Source organism: Loxodonta africana, chromosome 18, assembly GCF_030014295.1.
Source record: "Loxodonta africana isolate mLoxAfr1 chromosome 18, mLoxAfr1.hap2, whole genome shotgun sequence".
Lineage (NCBI taxonomy): Eukaryota > Metazoa > Chordata > Mammalia > Proboscidea > Elephantidae > Loxodonta > Loxodonta africana.
In genome coordinates this window covers 64,639,990-64,666,100 of record NC_087359.1, presented here as the reverse complement: position 1 = coordinate 64,666,100, position 26,111 = coordinate 64,639,990, and the positions used below count along the sequence as shown (strand labels likewise).

General features: G+C 40.5%; 1 protein-coding gene across 1 annotated transcript; it reads left to right on the top strand.

Annotated features, from left to right (window-relative positions):
• The first annotated feature begins 10,819 nt into the window (after positions 1–10,819).
• On the top strand, positions 10,820–12,433 carry LOC135228038 (olfactory receptor 1A1-like). The gene has a single exon (XM_064270390.1). It carries the CDS (start codon positions 11,098–11,100, stop codon positions 12,025–12,027), a length of 930 nt encoding a protein of 309 aa, XP_064126460.1. The 5' UTR covers positions 10,820–11,097; the 3' UTR covers positions 12,028–12,433.
• The last annotated feature ends 13,678 nt before the right edge of the window (positions 12,434–26,111 follow it).

Below are 26,111 nucleotides of genomic sequence, written 5' to 3'. Positions count from 1 at the left end.
TGGGTTCTTGCTCCAGTTATGCTACTGAATAGCAGAATAAAGTTGAGAAGGTATGAACCTAGGCTCCCACATCTACCTATTTGAAATAATATGTCTGTCCTGCTCCCACACAGGGTTGAGAAGATGACATACGCTCATGCTTTAAGGGATATAAATCACCACTGAAATGTCAATTTTTATTGCACTATTACTTTTAATCAGCCCTACTTTGCTCGTACTGGGCCCTGGTGTGCAGCAGGTAAAGGCTTTGGTTGCTAACCAAAAGTTTGGCAGTTCCAATCCACCAGTCACTCTTTGGAAACCATATGAGGCAGCCCTACTGTGTCCTACAGGGTCCCTAGGAAACAGTATTGACTTTGTGGCAATGGGTTTGATTTTTTTTTTTTTATGCTTTTACAGTACTGGAGTTCAATTCCCCTTGTCCAACTTTAAGTTAGACAGAGGAATAATGTACGGTTGTTACAGCAGTTGATAGTATGAAGTTTTCCTAAGAATCTACAGTCGCTCGCCTGTTTTTTTGTTCTACTTCCTTGGCACTTATTATTTCACCAGTAAAATTACAATGATCATAAGAATCTATATGTATATTTGTGGCTTTAACTGCAAATAAAAATCACTGAACCTACATGTCAAGTCAATTATTGCTTGCCTCAGCCATCTTCCGTTGATTCTGCCAAGCAAGCTGTCCTGAAGTGATACTTTAAACCTGTACTTGACTGCTAACTGAAAGGTTGGCAGCTGGAACCCAGCGGCACCATGAAAGAAAGGCCTGTTGATCTGCGTCCATAAAGATTCAGCCAAGAAAATCTTATGGATTCAGTCGTACTCTGTAACACCTGCTGTCACCATGATTCAGAGTCAACTCAGTGACAGTTTTTTTCTTTTTAATTGTGTTTTAGGTGAGGGAGGAGTGGCCTAGATGGCAAAGTAGTCAGACAGTTTCTGTGGCCCCTCTTACAACAAAAACCAGAAAAAACAAGTGAATCAATTATACATGAGAATCCAGGAGCCCTGAACATCAAAGACAAAGTTGAGGAATCAGACTTGGCCACGGGGCGGCGGGGGGGGGGGGTGGTGGGGTGGGGAAGACTGTTCAGAAGCAGCAAGTGTTGCCAAATCTGACCTGGCGAGAACTGGACACTGCTGGCTTGGATCAGCAGGCACCAAGCAAGCAGTAGTGTTCAGGACACATTTTCCACATAGGAGAGGCTGAGTGGTGGAGAGTATACTCACACCTCCAGAATCCATGAAAAGTGGCACTCAAACTGCAAAAGATAAGTACATGTGTCTAACCTACCTCATGGATCAAAAAACATATCTTTGGGAAAAACCTCTCTCCCACTTACCTGCTCCCTTCCCACTCTGCACTGGGTCTGAGCCAGCTTCACAGAGTGCCAAGTCCCCTGGGCTGGAAATACAAAAAATAGGACCCATCATTTCCCCTGAACCATTCTCCCAGCCTTAGAGAGGGAACAAATTAACAAACAGAGAAAAAATAATCTGCCAGCTCCCCTATGCCAGTAACTCAGGACAGAAACAGCTCCTTTACCTAGGCACAGGCATAAGTGGTCCAAGAACTTCGAATGCCCTTCATCGCTGCACAGGCCTGTGTGGCGCATTTCAACAGCATGGGCCATTATTAACAAAGTACAACAGGGTATGTACCTAAAGTCTAACTTCAACTGTTTCAGCTATATGGTGGAGAGGCAGGTTCATGATTTTGACGCTGCTCTGCCTATTAAGCAGGGTCCTTACCTCCTGACTTGAGGGGTGTGAAGACTGGTGGCTCCACCCACACCACAAAGCCACCCACAACAGGGTCCCAGAATAAGTGGTGCCTCCCAGTCCTTACAGCCAACAGCATCCGGTGCCCATAGTCCAGCTACAAAACCTACCCCCATACATGCTCTAGGGAACAGGGATAGGCTTTCCTCAAAGTCTGCATTGCTCAGCATGTGACTCCCTGCTACAGCCAGATACCTGTACCTACATCAAACACCCCTGCCCATCCAGGACTGTAGGCGAGAGCCTGCACCACACACTTGGTGACCAACTACCTGGATGCCTAAGCTGACGCCATACAAAAAAAGGAAGCAAAATCCTGGGCTCACATACTTAGTAATAGCTCTAACCACATGGTGACAGGACATTAGATCTTCAAAGATACTAATAATCAAGCTAACTCACATGAGCAGCCTATTTGGGCATATCAAAACAAAACAAAACAAGAAGCTAGGACACAGTAAGCAAATATAAAATTAAAAAATGAATACAATAACTTATTGATGGTTCAGGGACAACAGTCAATATCAAATCACACAAAGAGGCAGACCATGATGGGTTCAGCAGGCTTCCAAAACAAAGAATCAGGAAATCTTCCAGATGAAGATAACTTCCTGGAATTACCAGAGGTAGAATCCAAACCTCAGTGCCATCGAGTCGATTCCTATACAAAAGATTAATATACAGAAGTAAAGAGATCAGGAAGAAGATCAGGCAAAACACAGAACAAGCCAAGAAGCACACAGACACAGCAACAGAGGAACTTAAGAAGATAGACAAGAGCATAACAACAAATTTAATATGCTGCAAGAATCCATAGAGAGACAGCAAACAGAAATCCAAAAGATTCATAATAAAATTTCAGAATTAGACAACTCAATAGAAAGGCATAGAAGCAGAATTGAGGCAATGGAAGCCAGAATTAGTGAGATTGAAGATATAGCACTTGACACGAACATATCTGAAGAAAAATCAGATAAAATGTGCAAATTAGCATCTCATTAAACAATTAACACACATTTTTTGTGATATTGGTTGCCAACCCTATGACATGTCAACACTCTCCCTTCTTGATCTCTGGTTCCCCATTTCCATTCATCCAGCTTTCCTGTCCCTTTCTGCCTTCTCTTCTTGCCCCTGGGCTCGTGCGTCCATTTAGTGTGTGTCATTGTTTGTTTTATACGCCTATCTAATATTTTTTGCTTTTGATTTGTTTTTCACTTAATTTACTTCATATCCTTCATTTGCTTGAGAAATTTTCTTAATACTGGAGTCCTAAGTCCCCATGATTGAGTAAGCCAGGAAAAGACTATATGCTGATATGTCAGTTAAAGTCCAGTCAGAAAATAGAAATCTCACCCAGTATTTTTAAAGAAATTATTTAATATAGGAAATTGGATGCAGAGGTGTGATGGTTAATATTGTGTGTCATCTTGGTTGGGCCACGATTCTCAATGTTTTGGCAGTTGAATAATGTTGTGATCATTTCCTGGTTGAAGTTTGATCACCCCCATGATGGAATCTGCTCAGTGATAATGGTGGGGACCAGGACTATGGTGTCTCACCGCCCCCTCAGCCTTCATCTCTCCACTTTCCGCTGCCTACTTCCTTCCTGCTCACCTTGGCTGGTTCTGGATCCTACAGCTGCTTCTTGTCCATCTGACCTCTGTTTCTTTTGACTTGAGCTAGCAACTTACCTGCCAAACTTGGAATTCATTGATCTGCACAACCTGTGAGCAAGATCCCTGCTCTCCAACTTGCCGATGTTGGGTTCACCAGCGCCAGCAGCTACATGAATCAGGAGAAGCCTTGCAGTCTTGCATGCCCATCTTAGGAGTTATTAACCTTCACAGCCTATGAACAAGAGCCTTGTTCTTCGTCCTGCCCATCTTGGGTTCGCCAGCTCCTGCAACTACATGCATCAACCCAAAACCCAGTGAGAAACATATATCCTGATCCACAGACTTGGGATGTTCCAGCCTCTAAAATCATATCAGCTGTTTCCTTGACAGAAATCTCTCTCTATACATATTTATACACTTTACTGGTTTTGCTTCTCTAGAGAACAGGTGTGTCCTAAAATAGGCTAACAGAAAAAAAGACAGTTACTAAATTAACCCAGAAAATACTAATAGCAGAAAGAAGTTATTTGCTCGTGGACTGGGGGAACAAGAAGGAAAAGTGGTTTTATCAGCACCTAGCCACTCAGAGGAGGAACAGCCACTTATCTGATACTCAAATCTCTGAGAGGAGCTACTGAACAGTGGATCCTTGGTCCTCACCCGGTGACTTGACTCAAATTTTCATTCCTGAGGGGCCTGAGTACTCATTTAAAAGAAAAGAAAACCTCTTACCATCGATTCCAACTCATGGCAACCACATGTGTCACAGAGTTGAACTGTTCCAAACGGTTTTCTTGGCTATAGTCTCTACAAAAGCAGATCATCAGGCCTTTCTTCTGTAGATTGCTGGGTGAGTTCAAACCTCCATCCTTAAGTTGGCAGTAGATCACTTTTAGGACTACATTTCTTTGGATCTGTAGTTTCTATTAACTTTTGCTATTAAAACATGGAAATATGAAAAGTTACCCCCAAAGAATCCTCTGGGTTCCAGACACAGTTCTCCTTGCCCCCATTGTATAGCAACAACACTGTTTCCCTTGGTAATTGGGATCAATCCTTTCAACAGGTAAAGATATTGCTTTTTTCTGAAAGACCTACAAAGACATGCAAAAATTTGGTTGAATCTTAGCAACATTATATTAAATTGAAAAAAAAAAAGTAAATTCCAGAAGACTGTTATTGGTACCCTTTTAATAAGGTTCTAAGCAACTTTTTTATTACACTTTTGAGCAATATATGTAGACACAATCAAAATGCACAAACACAAAGCAAGGGAAAGATGAGCACAGGATACAGGATGAGAGGAAACTCAAGACGGGAGAGTCAGGGGAGTGGGATTGAGAATGCCATGCAATTAGACAGAGGTTTTTACTGAAGTCTTAATTTTCAGGTTAGGTGGTGGGTTCATGGATGTTTATGATATTATATTATAGTTAGATAGACAGACAGATAGATAGATAAATAAAACTGTAATCACAGTCCACAGAAAATATTTGCAAATTTTCGAGGGGTAAAGTATCATTTTCTTCATAATTCTATGCTGTTGCACAATTCCTTGCCCCTCATGGATATACAACGCATAAACCATGGAACTATAACAGAGTCTGAGAAGGACACTAAGAGCAAAATGTGATTACTAAGAAGAAAATATTTATCCCAGGATGTCATCTCATCCAGAAACCCTGGTGGAATAGTGGTTAAGAGGTACGGCTGCTAACCAAGAGGTCAGCAGTTTGAATCCACCAGGCACTCCTTGGAAACTCTATGGGGGCAGTTCTACTCTGTCCTACAGGGTCGCTTTGAGTCGGAATCAGCTCGACGGCAGCGGGTTTGGTTTTTTTTTGTTCATCTTATCCATGTCTGGGAAGTCCATGACCTGGAATGGGATCATGATCCAAATACAGGTCAGGTAACAACACAACCAACAAGATTCTGTGATTTGAAGCAAAGCTAGAGGAAAATGCAGTTTAACATTTTTCAACATCTACCATGTGCATAGTCTGTTAGATTTTGGATAGTTATCAAACAGTTTAATGACAACTGTAGGAGGTAGTTAAATACCAGCATTTAAGAAATATTAACTATGTATCAGGCTCTGTTTTAAGAACTGTTCAGATATCACCATGTGATCAACATAACAACTTCATGAAAATGTTATTTATTATTATTTTTGTACCAGTGGGATTAATTAATTAAGTTAAATAACTGTCCAAGGTCATTCAGCCAATAAATGGCAGAGCCAGGATTCAAAACCAGCAAGAGCTCACAGGTTTCACCATGATCCTCTACAGAAATGCAGTGATTTCTCTGACACGAGACAGAGTAAATCATAGGACCATAAAAAAATCCATTACTTTTGAGTGAATTCCCACTCATAGCGACCCTATAAGACAGAGTAGAAGAGCCCCATAGGGTTTCCAAGAACTGCTGATAGATTTGAACTGCCGCCATTTTGGTTAGCAGCCATAGCTTTTAAGCACTGTGCAACCAGGGACCCCAATCATAAGACAATAGCCATCAATCAAGGCTAGTATAAAAGCTATGTGCCCCTGGTAGTGCAGTGGTTAAGAGGTTGGCTGCTAACCCACCAGCCACTTCTTGGAAATCTTATAGGCTGTGCTACTCTGCCCTATAGGGTCACTAAGAGCTGGAATCAAGTTGACTGCAATGGGTTGGTGTGGATTTTTATGGGAATTTAAGAATCTAAAAACTTAGGATACTTACTACCAGCACGCAGGACAATGCAAAGTATAACTACCACCCTAACACTCTTTGTGTCAGACCCTAGAGCAAAGATGAACTATAATTCCTCTTCTTTGCCACACTGAACACCAGAAAGGCATCAATGTGTGTCAGAAGAAAAGACCAAAATCTAAATTCTACCATAGTCGTTGTAGTTCAAAGGGTTGGTTCCAGGAGTGTGCTGAACCACAGAGAGAGGGGACCCACATTCCAACAAAGATCCTAGAGTAGCTCACCCCAGAGCTTGGACCCTGAACACAGACCCTCTTGAAAACTTTCTTCCTGATTCTTCCTGCTGGAAAAGAACTCTGGGCACCTTACTCTTGGGAGCCACTGTATCCCCTCAGGACACAGTTGGAGGAGTGTGTAAATGAGTCTCAACAATTACTCTGACTTTGGTCTGAATGAAGACCTAGAGGAGTTATTTCAAGAGCCTTTATAAGCTAGTGAATAATCCCAGATTCTCCCTATACTATGACCTGTGCTGCTTCTTGAGGAAGAAACTAGAGGACTCATCTACAGGGTCCATTCAGGACAGTTCCAGCCCCACAGGCCCTGTCCACCCCTTCTCCTCCAAGGTTGGGGAACACAGAGCTCCTGTTTCCATATCAGCCTGGCCCTGTCTCCTCCACCTCAGGAACAGAGGACCAGGGACCCCCTCTCCAGACCCACTACTGACTCTTTCTCCATCAAGCTCCCAAAAAGCATTGTTGAAAGGAGCTGGATCCCCTGTCTGGAAATTTCCGATTTATGGAAGGGGTGTGAAGGTGACAGGGCCAGGGCTCTTTGGGGCAGCATCCAGCTCAGCAAGAATCCTCAGGTGGAACTGTAGGCATTGCAGAAGAGTCTTTACAACATCAAGGGATAGAGAGATCTTAACTGAGCACTTATGTGCCAGCAACTGCCTTTCATGCAGTATCTCCTCATGACCCTCACAAACCTCCAAGAGGTAAGTAGAACTATTATGTCATTTTTAACAGATGAAGAAAAAGAAAAAAAAAAAGTGAAATGAATTGCATAAAGTAACAGAGAGAAGGAATGGCAAATTAGGACTAGAATCCTGGCATGACTCCAGAACCCAAGTTCTCAAAGAGGGAAGAGATGGGGATAAACACAAGGCAGAAAGTAAGCACACATGCCCTCTCCTTCTCTTCTCCTCTGTCCCTCCCTCCGCACCCTCATAACCATCAAAGGATGTTTTCTTCCGCATTTAAACCTTTTCTTGAGTGCTTACAATAGTGGTCTCATGCAATATTTGTCCTTTTGTGACTGACTAATTTCACTCAGCATAATGCCTCCAGATTCATCCAGGTTATTATGAGATGTTTCGTGGATTATTTTTTATTCTAATGTTCTCAAGTTTTACAATGTTTTTATGTTTTATGCATTTTGTGTCTGGTTTATAAATCAATTCTTACCCTAATATCATAAACATGTTTTCCTTTATTTTTCTCTAAGCTTTTTGAAGTTTTGCTCTTCACAACTGATCCTTTGTGACTCATTTCTCTGTATTATCCTTACTGTATGGGTATCAAATTGCCTCATCATTCTTCACAAAATAGTCAGTCCATTTTCTCCCTCTTTTCTAAGCTAACTCATGTCATATTCCAATTTCTAATATATGCTTGGCCTGTTTCTGGACTTTCTCATCTGTTACTTAGTTCTATTTGTCAGTCCCTACACCAATACTGCTCTGCTGTTTGAATTACCACAGCTTTTTTTTTTTTTTAAAGCCATGGTCAATCAATTTAATACCTGAGAGGGCAATTCCTCTCTCTTTATTCCTTTTCTTCAAATTGTCTTACCTATTCTTAGCTCTCTTTCCTTCTGCATGATCAATTTGTAAAGTTCCATGTTTAAAGAAAACCTGTTGTATCTTGATTAGAATTTCATCAGATTCATAGATTAAATGGAGGCTAGTTGACATTTTTACCACATTAAGTCTTTAGACCTATTAGCATTGCATTGTTGTTGTTGTTAGGTGCCTTTGAGTCATTTGCAACTCATAGCGACCCTATGTACAACAAAATGAAACACTGCCTGGTCCTGCGCCATCCTCACAACCATTGTTATGCTTGAGCTCATTGTTTCAGCCTCCATGTCAATCTGTCTTGCTGAGGGTCTTCCTCTTTTTTGGCGACCCTCTACTTTACCAAGCATAATGTCCTTCTCCAGGGACTGGTCTCTCCTGATAACATGCCCAAAGTATGTGAGACAAAGTCTTGTCATCCTTGCTTCTAAGGAGCATTCTGGCTGTACTTCTTCCAAGACTGACTTTTTTCATTCTTTTGTCAACCCTTGGTATATTCAATATTCTTCACCAATGCCATAATTCAAAGGTATTGATTCTTCCTCAGTCTTCTCCCCATACATACGGGTATTTATGTATGTAAAGTTTTAGAATTTTTTTGGTACTGGTCTTCGATCTCTTTCATTAGAATTATTTCTAGATTCCTTAAAATTGCTATTGCTACTTAGACGGGGGGGTGTTTTTATAAATTATATTTTCTTATTTATTGTTAGTTAAGTATAGAACAGTATCAAGTTTTTAAATATTGATTTATTGCCAACAAACCTGCAGAACTCTCTAGTTCATCTATAACCCTTTGCCATGGAGTAGATCGTGACACAAAGCGACCCTATAAAGCCCCTTGAATTGCCTTATGCAGGTAAAGATATTTTCTGTGAATCCTATCCACTTTGTTCTTTCTGTTTCAATCCTTCTATTGGACAGTATTTTCTCGAGCTCTTTTCACAAGCTGGGCAATACTTACAAGTGTTTTATACAGAGTAAGTTAAGCTCCCCTGCTTCATGTGGGTCTCCTGTAATAGGGAGGTATTAACACCTTAACCCCAGTTCTGTGGGCTTATTCCCTGGTTGGAAACCCCTAGGGACCACTATAGGATAAGCTACAGCTTGCACCTCTTGCTGTAAGCTTTCTCTTTGTTTCCATACCTAGATATTCCCCTTCCTTTCTTTTAAAGTTGACTGTCTGTGTATTTTTCTAATTTATCTAGAATTTCTATGTGTTTTCATAGGAATAAGACCTATTGACATCAGCTGAGACTGTTATGTTGCCAAGACCTCCAACTCTGAAATTTTACCGTTCCGTACCATATAGCTAATCATGGTCCCTGAGCCTTCCAGCTTTACTGAACCCATCCAACCCTGAGGTACTATGCATGACTCTGAATGAAGATGGGAAAAGGCATTTCAGGAGAAGGAACCAAATGCCTCTAGATTCAGAGGTAAGAAAGCAATTCACATTCTGAGGAAAGATAATTAGACCTGCATCTCCTGCCCCTAGCAGGAGATTCACATGTGCACTGTAGGAGACACTGAGAATTGGTAAGGGTAAGAATACAAGCTTATTTCTCTCTTGTGTAACAGTCCTTGTGGTTGTTTTGGTGACAGATAGATTGCCTGGACTTGGAGAAGAAGGAACACAGGTTTATGTCATCATATGACTCCACTATCCCATTAAGCCTTCTGCCATATACATTCAGCTGGAAGGTTAGAGTTGGAGGAAGCTTAGAACTCAGTCATGTGACCACACCTCACTGCAAGGGAGCCTGGGAAATGTAGTCTAGCTGAGTGTCCAGGAAGAATAGAATAACATGGATTTAGGTGAGCAGCTAGTAGTCTCTGCTACAATTCGTATGTTCTCAGGTACAAGATGGATCAAAGAGCAGGAAACCTGTGGTCAAGCAGTTAAGGGAACATTACAGTATATCAGGTAGAAAATGATAATGTCTACACGAAAACAATGAGACAGTGAGTAAAAAAGTGGAGTTAAGCAAAAAATTATTTTAAATGAAGAATCAACAAGATCAGATCCAAAGGTGAGGGGAAAACTAGATGAGTGTGCCTGTAGACACCCCACGTATTGGGAACCCATGGAATAAACCTGGATTCAACTCAAGGAATATTGAGTGTGAACTTATTGGTAAAAACTGTGAAAAATACTCCACAATAATCTCTCTGGAGGAGATAAAAATAAGCAAGATATGGTTTTCCTCCTCAAAAATCTTGCACTCTACTTAGATTACATGTACACAGTATGGGGTTTAGCCAGAAATGTTGGGGAGATGACTGACCATGAAACATGGGAAAGAAAGAAAAGCAAGTCTACAGGTAGAGGTCTGAGAGTCACTGGCAAAGTGGTAGTTGAAGCCCCTATGGAGCTAAATGACTCACCAAAAGGAATAATGAATAAAGAGAAAAGAAGATCAAGAAGAAAAGCATTGTGATGACATATCATTAAGGGTTTGGGAAAGAGATAAAACCTATCAAAGGAGATGGCAAAAGTCTACTTTGAAAATGGAACACCTGGAAAGGTGAATAATTCACAAGGTTGGTTTTGCTAGGTGAAATTTAGTGGTCTTTGTGACTTACATTTGACTAATGCCGACATAGAGATCTGGCTCACTCTGAGTTTAATCAGATGACCAATCCCTAATTGACCAGAGTAGTCATTCTATTGCCATACGCTTTGCACTGTAATGTTTTGACAAAGATTCCAAAATGTTGTCCTTTCGTTATGTGTAATAAAATCACCATGCGATTCTGGCTTCTCCATTAAATCGTAAGGTTGAGGGCAGAGGCTATGTCTTAATTCACTTTCTTTTCTTTAGCATAGCATCTGGCACATATGGCATGATTAAGTCCTGGATGTTTTGGTGGTGCTGCTGCTGGGTTGGTGAGGATAGGCATCCCTGACTCACAGACTGCTCACTTCTTAGAAGGGAGTGTCCAGGGGTGACAAACAATTCGTCCCACTGACCAAGAGTGATTTTTTTCACCCAAAATATGGACTCTTTATTGATTTAGTAAACCCAGGTACAAAGAGAGTTGAGCTCTGAAGTCAAAAGTTGTGCATAAGGAAGATCATTATACAGAGTCATTTCACTAATAATTCTGAATTCTTCTCCTTTTCATGCTGAAGGAGTCATGAGGGAAGACAATCAGTCCTCTACCCTGAATTTCATTCTCCTGGGAATTACCAGTCAACAGGAGCAGGAATGTGTTGTCTTCATTCTCTTCCTATTTATTTATCCCATCACACTGCTTGGAAATTTGCTCATCATCTTGACCATTCTTTCCGACGTTCATCTTCACAACCCCATGTACTTTTTCCTTGCCAACCTCTCCTTTGTTGATATCCTTTTCTCGTCTGTAACCATCCCTAAGATGCTGGCAAACCACCTTGTGGGCAGCAAAGCCATCTCCTTTGGAGGATGCTTAACACAGATGTATTTCATGATTGCTTTGGGTAACACAGATAGCTATATCTTGGCTGCGATGGCATATGATCGTGCTGTAGCCATCAGCCGACCTCTCCATTATACAACAATTATGAGCCCGAAGTTTTGCATCCTGCTTGTTGCTGTGTCTTGGGTGATTGCAAATGCCAATGCCCTCCCCCACACTCTGCTCACAGCTAGTCTGTCCTTCCGTGGGAACCAGGAAGTGGCCAACTTCTACTGTGACATTACACCTTTGCTCAAATTGTCCTGTTCAGATACCCACTTGAATGTAAAAATGATGTACCTAGGAGTTGGTGTTTTCTGTGTGCCATTAATATGCATTACCATCTCCTATATCCGGGTCTTCTCCACTGTCCTACAGGTTCCATCCACCAAGGGTGTGCTCAAAGCTTTCTCCACCTGTGGCTCCCACCTCACAGTTGTTTCTTTGTACTATGGGACAGTGATGGGCACGTATTTCCGTCCTCTGACCAGCTACAGTCTGAAGGATGCAGTGATAACTGTGATGTACGTGGCAGTGACCCCAATGTTAAATCCTTTCATCTACAGTCTGAGAAACCGGGACATGAAGGGTGCCTTAGGGAAACTCTTCAGCAAGAAAATTTCCTCATAACCAGTATGAGATCATAGATTGAGGAGGGCAGTCACCATTAGGCATGCACATAAGAGTCCAGCCCCAATGTCATCCCCCTTTAAGAAGCCATCGTTGATCTTTCCAGCCAGAAATTCTTCTCAGCAATCTTATTACAATATCATGAGACATCTCATTGAAATTATCACTTTATTTGCATTATTGCTCCTTTTGGCAGAATGGCAGCTCAAGATTGTTAAGTTCATGTCCCAGTTATGCTACTGACTAGCAGAGTAAAGTTGAGAAAGTCGGAGCTTTGGCTGCAACATCTACATATGTGCCTGTCACAGGTTTGAGAGAATCACATAAGCTCATGCTTTGAAGGATATAAATTATTACTGAAATGTCAATTCTTACTGCACTATTATGTTTAATCACCCCTACTATGCTTACATGCCTCTGAGGGCAGGAGTTGACTTAACACAACATCAGTCATATAAAAATACATCCAATAATTATTGGTAGAAAGAATGATGAATGAATGAAATTACCAGTCTTTGAAATTTAATCTGATAGTGATCAGACATAATCAGAATGGGATGCCCCTGGATGGTGCAAATGGTCAGTACACTCAGCTGCTAACCAAATGGTTGGTAGTTCAAGTCCACCCAGAGGTACCTCAGAAGGAAGGCCTAGTGATCTACTTCCAAAAAAATCAACCATTGAAAACCATTTGGAACACAGTTCTACTCTGATAGAGATAGGATTGCCGTAAGTCAAAATCAACTCAAAGGTTTTATTTTTTTTTAATCAAACTGGAGATTATTTACCTGTCTATTAAAATCTTCAAAGGAACTGACCCTGGGAGATATTTTTGTTCTTACTGCATAGTTGATTAAACTACACTGTCTCTAAAGATCATAAGATTCTACCTAACAAATTATTAGAATGACACTCATCAATAGATTTATTGCATATTAAAGCAATAAAGACATGACATGTTCTGATTTAATTAATTCTAACAGGAAATAAAACTGATTTGGCAGAAAATTGGGGTGCCAAATAATAAAGAAAAAAACAAAGATATGTATTGAAAACGATGTGACCATATTTCTCCAGCATGGCCTGGGGGAGATAAGGCTTTGATTTTGGGTGACCAGCCCTGACCATGTAGTAATACTCCCCAAAGAGGTCACTAAATACCCATAAAGGAATCCCACTATCTATGATTTGATTCTATTGTGAGAAAACTATTAAACTCTTTCAAAACATTAATAATATATAAGTGATTGTCCATAAACCTCATCTTTCCAAACATAACAATGTTTTGAAGAAGTGAATTGAGTGTATCTTAGAGCAATGTACAAGTCGGTTTATTATCTACTATTTTTAGTCACCAGTAAAAGTTCAAAATTTTTATTTTCTATAGCTAATTCACATTGCCAAGAATTTTTCCATGGTGTTGAAGATGATCGTATTCACCTTTCAATGCTTTCTGGCACCCTAAAACACCAAGTTGAGAACTATTAAAATTATCTCCTTTTGAACCAAAAGGAATTTGATTAAAAGTGAATATGAATCTGTGTGATTGAGTGACAAAATGATGGAGTGAATGAAAGTATTCATTTAGGGAATTGTTAAGGTTAACAACAAAAAAAATGTTATGTAAATCTGTTTATTGTCTGTCTTCCCTCCTTAGAATGTGAAGGTCTGAGGTCTGTTCACTGCTGTGCCCCCAGGCCTTGGAACAGTACTGGCACATAGTAGTTACTCAATAAATCTGTCTTAAAAGAATCCTTCAATCTTATGTCTAAATAATAAATCCATCGTGACTCACGTTGCTGGGTGAACTCAAGAAGGCCAAATGTTATGAGATATTTCCCATAGTGAAATACTAAGTGCCAAAGAGGATAGCATAAAAGGAGAACTAAGGAAATACAAATACTCAGGAAAACTCCATTCCATTTAACTGCTCTATCAACCTCACATTATTCCTCCTTACCTTATAACCTACAATAAACATGAAAATCTATGTATATTTTTGTAGCTTCAATTAAAAATAAAAATCATTGCACCTGTACGCCAAGTCAGTTATTGTTGGCCTCAGCCATCTCCCTTTGATTTTGCCAAACATGCTGTCCTGAAGCAATTTTTTAAACTGTAATTTAATTTACTTCATATACTTCAGAAATTTGGTTATTACTAAAGTCCTAAATTCCCAGGATTGACTAAGTCCGGAAAAGATTATATGGCTGGTATGTCAATTGAGGTCCAGTCAGAAAACAAAAATCACACCCAGTGCTTTTAAACAAATTTTTAATATAGGAAATTGCATACACAGGTGTATCCTGAAAGAGACTGAAAGAAAAAAAGACAGATACTGAAATACCCCAGAGATTATTAACTGCAAGAAGTTATTTCCACTAGATCTGTGGGAAGAAAAATGAAAAAGTGGTGTTACCAGGACCTAGGAGATCAGAGAAAGAAGCATCACCTCTCTGATGCTCAGGTCTCTGAGGGGAGCTGCTCAACATCAGACAGTTGGTCCTCACCTGGTGAGGTGACCGAAATTCTCAATGCTGAGGGGTCTGAGTTCTCAATAGGACTGCCTTTTTTTGGTTCCTGTAGTTTCTATTAACCTTTGCTATTGCACATGGCAAAATCACCCCAGAGAATCTCCTGGGTTCCAGGCACAGTCCTCGTACAGACACATACAACAATTTGGTTGAATCTTAGCAATATGCCATTAAATTGAAAAAAAAAAAAATCCCAAGGTTGTTATTGGTATCCTTTTTATAAGACTATAAAAAACTAAAAAGTAAGCTTTGGGGAAATATACATAGGTAGAATAAACCAAAAAAAAAAAAAAACCCAAAACTATTGAAGGGAAAGATAATACACAATACAGGAGAGGTCAACACAGCTGACTAAACCAAAAGCAAAGAAGTTTCCTGAATAAGCTGAACACTTCAAAGGCCAGCGTAGCAGGGACAGGGGTTTGAGGACCATGGATTCAGGGGACATCTAAGTCAACTAGCATAATAAAATCTATTGAGAAAAAATTCTGCATCCCACTTTGAAGAGTGGCATCTGGGGTCTTAAACGCTAGCAAGCAGCCATCTAAGATGTATCAATTGGTCTCAACCCACCTGGAGCAAGAAAGAATGAAGAATGCCAAAGATACAAGGTAATTATGAGCGTAAGAGACAGAAAGTACCACATAAATCAGAGACTACATCAGCCTGAGACCAGAAGAACTAGGTGGTGTCTGGCTGCAACCGATGACTGCCTTGACGGGGAACACAACAGAGAACCCCTGAGGGTGCAAGAGAGCAGTGGGATGCAGACCCCAAATTCTCATAAAAAGACTAGACTTAATGGTCAGACTGGGACTAGAAGGACCCCGGAGGCCATGGCTCCCAGACCTTCTGTTACCCCAAGACAGGAACCATTCCCAAAGCCAATACTTCAGACAAGGTTTGGACTGGAATATGGGATGGTGAATGATACTGCTGAGGAATGAGCTTCTTGGATCAAGTAGACAAATGAGACTATGTTGGCACCTCCTGTCTGGAGGGGAGATGAGAGGGCAGAGGGGGCCAGAAGCTACCCGCATGGCACAAGGAGAGAGAATGGAGGGAAGAACTGTGCTATCTCATTAGAAGAAGAGCAATTAGGAGTGTATAGCAAGGGGTATGTAAATTTTTGTATGAGAGACTGACCTGATTTGTAAACTTTCACTTAAAGCACAATAAAAATTAATTAAAAAATAAAAAATAAAATTTGGACTTGAATAAGGGCAGTAGAGATTGAGAGAACTGGACAAATTCAAAAAACAAGGAGATGCAAGAAAACATAAAGTAGAGTACATAAAACTAAACAGCTAGTATAGGTTTATATTACAACCTATACAATCACTAATTATCAGTTGCAATGTTTTTAATAGATCAATTCTTATGTGTTCTCTACAAAGTACTTAAATGAAAAGTGTTAAAACTATTAAATAAATAAATAAATATTATTTGAAAAAAACAGTCGTGAAAAATACCCAAGGTCAAGAAGGAGAGAGTGTTGACATGTCCTGGGGTTGTTAACCAATGTAATAGAACAATGTGTGTACTAATTGTTTGGTGAGAAACTAGTTTGTTTTGTAAACCTTCATCTAAAGTACAATTAAAAAAAAAAAAAAAAGCAAACCTATTGCCATCGAGTCAATTATGACTCATCGCAAGCCTGTAGGACAGAGTAGAACTGGCCCACAGAGTTTCCAAGGAGAGCCTGGTGGATTCAAATTGCCAGCCTTTTGGTTAGCAGCTGTAGGTCAAACACTACACCACCAGGGTTTCCATAGGTGCAATAAAAGTGCACAAAAATAAAGGCAAGGAAAAGAAGAGGACAGAACTCATGATGTGGGTCTATGAATGTTCACAATACATACATAGTCAGACAGACAGACAGATAGATGTCCTGCATGAAGCAGTGATGAGACTTTGTCTTCTATCAAAGATTGGATATAGAGAGAGAGATCGGGAAGGGAGAGTGGTAGTGATGAAACCAGTTCAATAGGCAGACCTCAGAACAATCTAGAGACGAGACAGTGAAGATATGGACAAAGGAATTAAATATAAAAGTAATGTGGAAATAGAAACAATTGAAAGTAGTAATTTTTTATAGTAGTAAATATGGAGATGAATACATTTTCAAGGTTTTGAGGTTGAACCACTAAAGGAAATGGATGCCTTTAATGAAAATAGTGAACAAGAGGAAAATTTAAGAAAAATAAGTTCTGTTTTCAAGGGTTCCTGTGGGACACTCCTCTAATGGAGGTATTCAATTAAATAGTAGAATGAAGATATGAAACCTTGGAACAAAATTAACAGTAGATCAGAGTGACATTGATACGTAAAGTTACAGAAATAGGTAAAATCATCTAAGAGTGTAGCCTGAGAATCTTGTAGAATGAATAAATTTCAGGAAAGGGAGCCATAGTAGGGAATAAGGATTCTAGTGGGGGACATAAGAAACTTGTACAATCCAGACTTGATGTTTCCACAAGTCAAACTACTCGTCGGTCTCAGTTTTTTTAATCAGTCCTTTTTAGTACATAGCACAGGGTATTGTCCCCGGTGGGCACTCAAATATTTGTTTAAAGAAAAAAATGAAACAATAACCAACACAAATAAGAAAGTAGTAAGTGTGACAAAACCAAAAACCAAACCAAACCTGTTGCCGTTGACTCCGACTCAGAGCAAACCCTTAGGATAGAGTAGAGCGGCCCCATAGAGTTTCCACAGAGGGCCTGGTGGATCTGAACTGCCAACTTCTCGGTTAGCAGCTGTACCTCTTAATCACTATGCCACCAGAGTTTTCAGGTGTGACAAAGGAAGTTCCAAGCAGTAGACAGTGCATTAAATATCAAATACACGTGTGTGCGCGTTTACTATATCACGTATGTTATTGTCTCTTTTAATTTTCAAAAGAGCCCTGTGGAACAGGTGGTAATGGCACTCCTATACAGATGAGGAAACCAAATTTCTAAAAGGTTCAATGTCTTGCAATTACTTAGATTCGAATCTAGAATGTGAGCCAGGTTTTCCTGATGATCAGTGTTCTCCCCGTGACTGTTCAGCTGATACATAGAGGAAATACAATATAATAAGGGGATATATCTAAGTCAGTCAGGATGTCTGCACTGCCAGAAAGCATGGTTAGAATTTGACAAGCAGCCATGACATTCCAATCGTAGTGCCGTATTTTTAGGGTACCCTCCCCCATCCAGAAGTATTTTTGTAACCATACTATGTTAATTTTTTAAGGCAATGTGTACAAAAATTAGCAAAGTAACGCTTATGAAAATACCTCCAAGGGGGAGTGAGAGGGTGTGGTTGGTGAACAAATGTAGAAAGCATGCGTCATTTACATAAAAATTCAGTAAGAGCATGAGCTCTAGAGAAGAGGCAGGATACATGAGCCTTATACAAAAGTCATCAAACTTCGAATGGGGGCAGTGGTGGTTCAATGATAGAATGCTCGCCTTCCATGCAGGAGACCTGCATTCCATTCCCAGTCAATGTAACTTAATGACAACCATGACCAGTGGTGGCTCACGTGTTGCTATGATGCTGGAAAACCTTTCAGTGGAGCTTCCAGACTAAGACTGACTAGAAAGAAAGGCCTGGTAATCTCCTCCCCAAAATCAGGCAATGAAAACTCACAGTGATCTGACCAGGCAGTGTTCTGTTGTGCATGGGGTCAGCAGAAGTCAGAGGCCAACTCTACCACAGCTAACAACAATTTTTTTGAGAAAGAGAACTTTATTGCAATGAGCAGAGCAAGGAGCCAAGAGGAAGTTCCTCAGATTCTACTCCCCAAGCTATGGGGAAGTAGGGCTTACCTGTGATTTGGGCAGCAAGATGGTGGCCATGCAGGCATACTGGGGGAAGGAAAATTCTACAAGGCAGCCAGGAAACAGAAGAAAATACGGTTCTTGTCACTTCAGAATATGGTCCGGGTGATGATTTTCCTTCTGATTCATTCCTCCCGTTGCTGCGTCTTCTGTTGAGGTCAATTATGGGTTACAGTTGGCCCTTCTGCATATGGTGGGCCAAATCTGGCTTGGGCTAGTTAAAGACTAGTGGAAATTGACTGGCATTTATAGGGTCAGGTTACAATCCCCCCTTGGGTTGTAGCAATTCCTTAATCTTAAGGGATAAGGGTCGGTGACACATCTGGCTACTTCCTGCTGACATGGGCTGGAGTTTTAGGGACCTAGGAACAGGCAAAGAATGATTAGCTCCTAGGGGTAGCAGGCAAGGAAGACTTAAAACCAAAGACACAAAGCAAAGATTAGTCCAAAGGACTAATGGACCACAAGTACCACAGCCTCCACTAGGCTGAGTCTAGCACAACTAGATGGTGCCCAGCTACCACCACTAACTGCTCTGACAGAGATCATAACAGAGGTTCCTGGGCAGAGCTGGAGAAAAATGCCAGTCACTCCTGAGGTTCACTCTTCAGCCAAAGATTAGACAGGGCCATAAAACAAAACAACAGACAATAGATCAGTGGTAACTTTGGTGAAAGGTAAGACAGTACACAATACTGCGGAAGCCAGCACAACTTGTCCAAGGCAAGGTCATGGAAGCTCCATAGACATATCCAAACACCCTGAGGGACTGAATTACTGGGCCAAGGGCTATGGGGACCATGGTCTTGGGGAACATCTAGCTCGTGGCACAACAGAAATATATGCCATGCAATGAGGTACATGGTTTTTAGTTTATCTTATATAATCTTAAGTGGCCACTGTTTTTTACTGCTATTTTGCAGAAAATGAAACTGAGCCACCTGAAAGTGAAGCCCCTTGACCAAAAAATCAAAAGCTAGCAGAGCCAAGGTTTGAACTCAGGCAGATGGTATCCAGGACCCTTCTGTTACACTCCCACCAGAAGCTTTATTGGCTTTCTCCTGCTGCCAGATAACAACGACAACTTTAGAAACATAAACATAAAACGATCCTTCTAGTCTCTGTTCCTCATCTTCACAACCATAATTCAGTCAATGCAAATGGATCCAGCGCCTACTGAAGTTGATGCCAAAGAATTCCACAAGAAGCGCATGATGACAACATAAATCACAGCTGTCACACTCCATTTGTGCCTCTGGTTTCCCAGAAAGTCACAGAGAAATTTTAAATAGTATGGCATTGGGCTATGGGTTTGGGCAAAAAACAAATCAGAGAAAGAATTCCTTCTCTAAAATTATGCCTTCTCTATTTCTGATGAAAGGGATAGTGAGCATCTGGTGTCCTCTGAGGACAAATGCTCATTGTCTAGAGTTAATAAGGAGCCATGGGGCTGTGCTCTCAGATGGCCCCAGAAAGCCTGGAAAGATCTCCATATGTTGCCCTTCACTGTCCCAGGGACTATGAAAGAGGCTCCATTTCCCGAGTGATTCCACCCTTTTACACATCTGGAATGAATGTATTTAACAAAAACATATACAACACTGAATTAGGTGTCAAGCACTTTACAAATTCTAGCTTCCCTTATGACGGGGCATTATTGCTATCCCCATTTCACAGATGAGAAACCTAAGACCTAGAGAAACTAAATAATTGGCACTGGTCCCACAGTTAGTAAATGGTAAAACTGTGATTCAAACCCAGGTGGTCCGACTCCAGAATCCAAGCTCTCAATCACTACGGTTTGCTGCCTCTGTAGCTCAGGCCAACAGGAAAAGTTGTAGGATCCCTTATCAGCTTCTCACTGTTGTTGCTGTTCTTGCTGTTAGCTGCCATTGAGTCAGTCCCTACTCATGGTGACCCCATGTATTACAGAATAGAACCGTTCCATACGGTTTTCTTGGCTATAATATTTATAGAAGCTGATCTTTAGGACTTTCTTCCACAGAGCTGCTGAGTGGATTCATATAACCAGCCTTTCAGTTGCAGGTGATTGCAAACCACTTGTGCCACCCAAGCTTCTTAACATTTCATAATCTCCAGGTGCAAGTGGTGGCATCAGAGCCACACCTCTGTGATAGACATCTCAGATAGACACAAGGCCTGGGTGGTGGGAGAGGTAATTGGTTCTTTGAGACACACATATCCATCTCTCCTCCTATCCCTGTTGTTTAAGAACAACAATCACAGAAATATCTAAGGGTTGTGTTTAATATTTAGAACTTTTTCTAAACATTATTTAGAACATTTAGTATGTTTCATATTTAGAATCTATCTAATGTCAAAGGGGTTAGTTTATCCTGTATAGGTCCAGAGGGAAGGTCTATGATTAATCCCACTTCAACTAATATTTGTTTGCAATCTATTAGGTTCCAGGCACTATGCTACACATGGGGTTTTCATCCACGTTACCACCAAGCAATGGAAATTAGAATAGTGCACACCTTATCTCCATCTCCATAGGCAAAATGTCTAATTAATTATAAATGCATGGTAAGAGAATAGGCTACCTTACCAAACAGGAAGCTCACCAGGCAGGGGTATCCCAAGAGAATATCTTCTGCAGGCCGAAAAATGTTCTTGAGCCTTGCTATTCAAAGTGTGCTTCAATGCTGAGCAGCATCCGGTCATCCTGGAGCTTGTTAGAAATGCAAAATCTCAGATTCCTCCCCAAACTCATTGCCCTTGAGTCAATTTTGACTCTCAGGGGCCCAACTGGACAGAGTAGAACTGCCCCATAAGATTTCCAATAAGCAGCTGTTGGATTTGAACTGCAGACCTTTTAGTTAGCAGCCAAGCTCTTAACCACTGCTGAATTGGAATCTGCATTTTAACAAGACCCCCAGGTGATTAGTATGCACGGTACAGTCAGAAGCACTATTCTAAGTGACATCTGCATCTACCTCCGATTCACTGTCACCTGTGATAAAACATTACAAAAACAAAAATAAAAGATAGTTTCCATGTCCTTGGTGAAGCAGTGAGAATTATTACTTTTATTAACTCTTAGTCCTTAAATCTACCACCTGTCTGTCTGTCTGTCATACTGTGGTGGTTTGCATGTTGCTGTGTTGCTGGAAGCTATGCCACCAGTATTTCAAATACCTACAGGGTCACCCATGGTGGACAGATTTCAATAGAGCCTACAGACTAAGACGATCTGGGAAGAAAGTCTGGCAATCTACTCCTAAAAATTAGCAGATGAGAACCTTATAGTTCAAAACAAAATATTGTCTGACTCGCTTTGGACACATCATCAGGAGAGCTCAATCGCTGGAGAAGGACATGGTGTCTGGTGAAGTAGAGGGCCAGCAAGGGCAAGCGAGACCCTCAGTGAGACAGACTGGCAGAAGAGCTGCAAAGATGGACTTGAACTTGCTGGTGATGATGAGGATGATGCAGGACTGGGCAGTGATTCCTTCTGTTAAATGTGGGGTCGCCATGAGTTGGAGCCAACTCAACAGCAGTTTATCTATCTGTCTGTCTATCTATCTATCTGTCTGTCTGTCTACCTATCTATCTAAACCTTAAGTGTACATCTTTTTAATAAGTACACTTAATATGAAGTTCACATAAAGCCCTTCTTATCTATGCTGAAGTGCAATGACTGTTCTAAGAAAAAGTGCTGTGTGATTGTTCTGAGTTGACAACTAAATCAGCCACTTTTTCCTGGAACACAATTCTATTTAAAAGAACAACTGACTGACCAGCTATGATTATTTAGACTTAAGTATCTGCAGGCGTATCTTGAAAATGAAGGAAGTGAGCCTGTCATCCCAAGGAAGACGAGCAGTGTTTGTTGCCAATGATCATCTTCAAACTTCCAAGCAAACATTAGAATTTTTAAAAACTTGTATCTGCTACCGTCAGCTTGACAGCTTCCCAATATTTACAGACTGGTCTGGTGAGGGCACTAATGATTTTAACAAGTGTGTTTTTTTGGTATTATATAGAGGAACGTGTGAACATTTGGAAGATCTGAATAACTCAGTGAAACACTTTTTTCCAAATGTCCAATGCTTGCTATAAAATCACAAAAAGTGCAAGACAGACCAGTGGATTTTAATGTAAAAGAAGATTGAAAGTTCATTGACATGGTATCAGATGCCACATTGCCCCTATCCTTTAAGAAATAATGACTTGGAAAGTTTTAGCATAGTATTGAAGAAAAATATCCACAATCTTTTGAAAAATCTTCTCCCTTTCCCAACTATATATCTAGATAAGGTCAGAGTTTCTTCTTTTTCTTAAGTCAAACCAAAATATCACAACAGGCTGAATTCAGAAACAAGTATGAGAATCCAGTTGCTTTTTATTAAGTCAGACATTAAAAAGATTTGACACTAAATACACAATAGATAAGCGGTAACTTTGGTGAATTGTAAGACAGTACCCACGAATACTGGGGAAGCCAGCACAACTTGTACAAGGCAAGGTCGTGGAAGCTCCATAGACACATCCAAACTCCCTGAGAAACTGAATTACTGGGCTGGGGCTGTAGGGATCATGGTCTCTGGGGATATCTAGCTCAATTGGCATAACATAGTTTATAAAGAAAATGTTCTACATTCTACTTTGGTGAGTAGCTACTGGGGCCTTAAAAGCCTGTAAACAGACATCTAACATACTGCACTGGTCTCATTCCTTCAGGAGCAACAGAGAATAAAGAAAACTAAAGACTCAAGGGAAAGGTTAGTCCAAAGGACTAATGGACAACCACTACCACGGCCTCCTCCAGTCTGAGTCCAGTACAACTAGATGATTTTCAGCTACAAACACCAACTGCTCTGACGGAGGTCACAATAGAGGGTCCCAGACAGAGCTGGAGAAAAATGTAGAACAAAATTCTAACTCACAAAAAAAGACCAGACTTACTTGTCTGGAGAAACTAGAGACTGAAGAAACTCCTAGAGCATGGCCCTCGGACACCTTTTCAGCTCAGTAATGAAGTCACTCCTGAGATTCACACTTCAGCCAAAGATTAAAAAGGCCGGTAAAACAAAACAAGACTTAAGGGACACACCAGCCCAGGGGCAAGGTCTAGAAGGCAGGAGGGTACAAGAAAGCTGGTAATAGGGAACCCAAGTTCGAGAAAGGAGAGTGTTAACATGTCATGGGGTTGTTAACCGATGTCATAAAATAATATGTGTACTAACTGTTTAATGAGAAGCTGGTTTGTTCTGTATACCTTCATCTAAGGTACAATAATTAAAAAAAAAAAAAAGATTTAAAAAATGTAAAGTAATGCCGCTCTTCACACTAAAATATTTTTGTTTTGGAAAACAGTTACTTTTCATAAAAACATGCTATTTTTACAACAGAGAATGGATTTATTATTGTATTTTTAGATGATGGATAAATAAGTAGTTCAAATTTTTTTCAGTGTTAATTGCTAATACTGTGAGTATTGATAAGTATAACCTATATAAACAAAAGTTTTTGGGGTTCTGAATTATTTTTAAGAGTGTAAAGTGGTCACGAGACCAAAAATTTTGAGAAGCACTACTCTATAAACTAATCTGTGATGCATCTGCCAACTAGATTATTTACTCCTTGAGGATAGTAACTATCTCTTTCATCTTTGTGTCACCACAGCCTATTAAAACTCTTACTCTTAGGCAGCAGCTTTAATCTCAGTTTAGTTCTTTTATGCTTCCACGGAGTCTGTCCCACGTGTGAGCGGTTCGGTGGTCAGCCAGGTGAGGAAACTAGGGCTCAGAGAACTTAAACTTGCTCAGCTGGAATTCAAGCCCACTGTATCTGACTCCAGAACTATCAATCAGTTGTGACCATACCACGCCTCTCAAAACTTTAGGACTCAACACATACACCAATGTTCATCGCAGCAATATTCACAATAGCCAAAAGGTGGGAACAATCTAAATGCCCATCAATGGAAGAATGGATAAACAAAATGTGGTACATATATACAATGGAATACCACTCAACATAAAGAGAAATGAAGTCCTGATACATGATACAACAGAGATGAGTCTGGAATACATGATGCTAAGTGAAATAAATCAATCACAAAAGAACAAATACTGTATGATCTAACTTCTAGTTTGTCATACCGTGGGGGCTTGTGTGTTGCTGTGATGCTGAAAGCTATGCTACCGGTATTCAGATACCAGCAGGGTCATCCATGGAGGACAGGTTTCAGCTGAGCTTCCAGACTAAGACAGACTAGGAAGAAGGACTTGGCAGTCTACTTCTGAAAAGAATTACCCAGAGAAAACCTTATGAATAGCAGCAGAACATTGCCTGATATAGTGCCGGGAGATGAGCCCCACAGGTTGGAAGGCACTCCAAAGACGACTGGGGAAGAGCTGCCTCCTCAAAGTAGAGTTGACCTCAATGACTTGGATGGAGTAAAGCTTTCGGACCTTCATTTGCTGGTGTGGCACAACTCAAAATGAGAAGAAACAGACACAAACATCCATTAATAATCAGAACCTGGAATGTATGAAGTATGAATCCAGGAAAATTGGAAATACTCAAAAATGAAATGGAATGCATAAACATTGATATCCTAGGCATTGGTGAGCTGAAATCGACTGGTATTAGCCATTTTGAATTGGACAATCATATAGTCTACTACGCTGGGAATGACAACTTGAAGAGGAATGGTGTTGAACTCATCATCAAAAAGAACATTTCAAGATCTATCCTGAAGTACAACGCTGTCAGTTATACGATAATATCCATACGCCTACACGGAACGCCTGTTAATGCTATTATTGAAATTCACACGACAAACACTAAGGCCAAAGATGAAGAAATTGAAAACTTTAACCACCTTCTGCAGTCTGAAATTGATCGAACATGCCATCAGGATGCATTGATAATTACTGGTGATTGGAATGCAAAAGTTGGAAACAAAGAAGAAGGATCGGCAGTTGGAAAATATGGTCTTGGTGATAGAAACGATGCCAGAGATTGCGTGATTGACTTTTGCAAGACCAATGACTTCTCCATTGCAAATACCTGTTTTCAACAACATGAATAGCGACTACACACATGGACTTTGCCAGATGGAATACACAGGAATGAAACTGACTACATCTATGGAAAAAGACGATGGAAAAGCTCAATATCATCAGACAGAACAAGGCCAGGGGCTGACTGTGGAACAGGCCAGCAATTGCTCATATGCAAGTTCAAACTGAAATTGAAGAAAATTAGAGCAAGTCCACAAGAGCCAAAATACAACCTTGAGTATATCCCACCTGAATTTAGAGACCATTTCAAGAATAGAATTGATGCATTGAACACTAATGACCAAAGACCAGACTAGTTGTGGAATGACATCAAGGACATCATACATGAAGAAAGCAAGTGGTCATTGAAAAGACAGGAAAGAAAGAAAAGACCAAGATGGATGTCAGAGGAGACTCTGACACTTGTTTTCGAATATCAAGCAGCCAAAGCAAAAGAAGGACCGATGAAGTAAAAGAACTGAACAGAAGATTTCAAAGGGCAGCTCAAGAAGACAAAGTATTATAATGACATATGCAAAGAGCAGGAGATAGGAAACCAAAATGGAAGAACACGCTAGGCATTTCTCAAGCTGTAAGAACTGAAGAAAAAATTCAAGCCTTGAGTTGCAATAGTGAAGGATTCTATGGGAAAAATATTAAATGACACAGGAAGCATCAAAGGA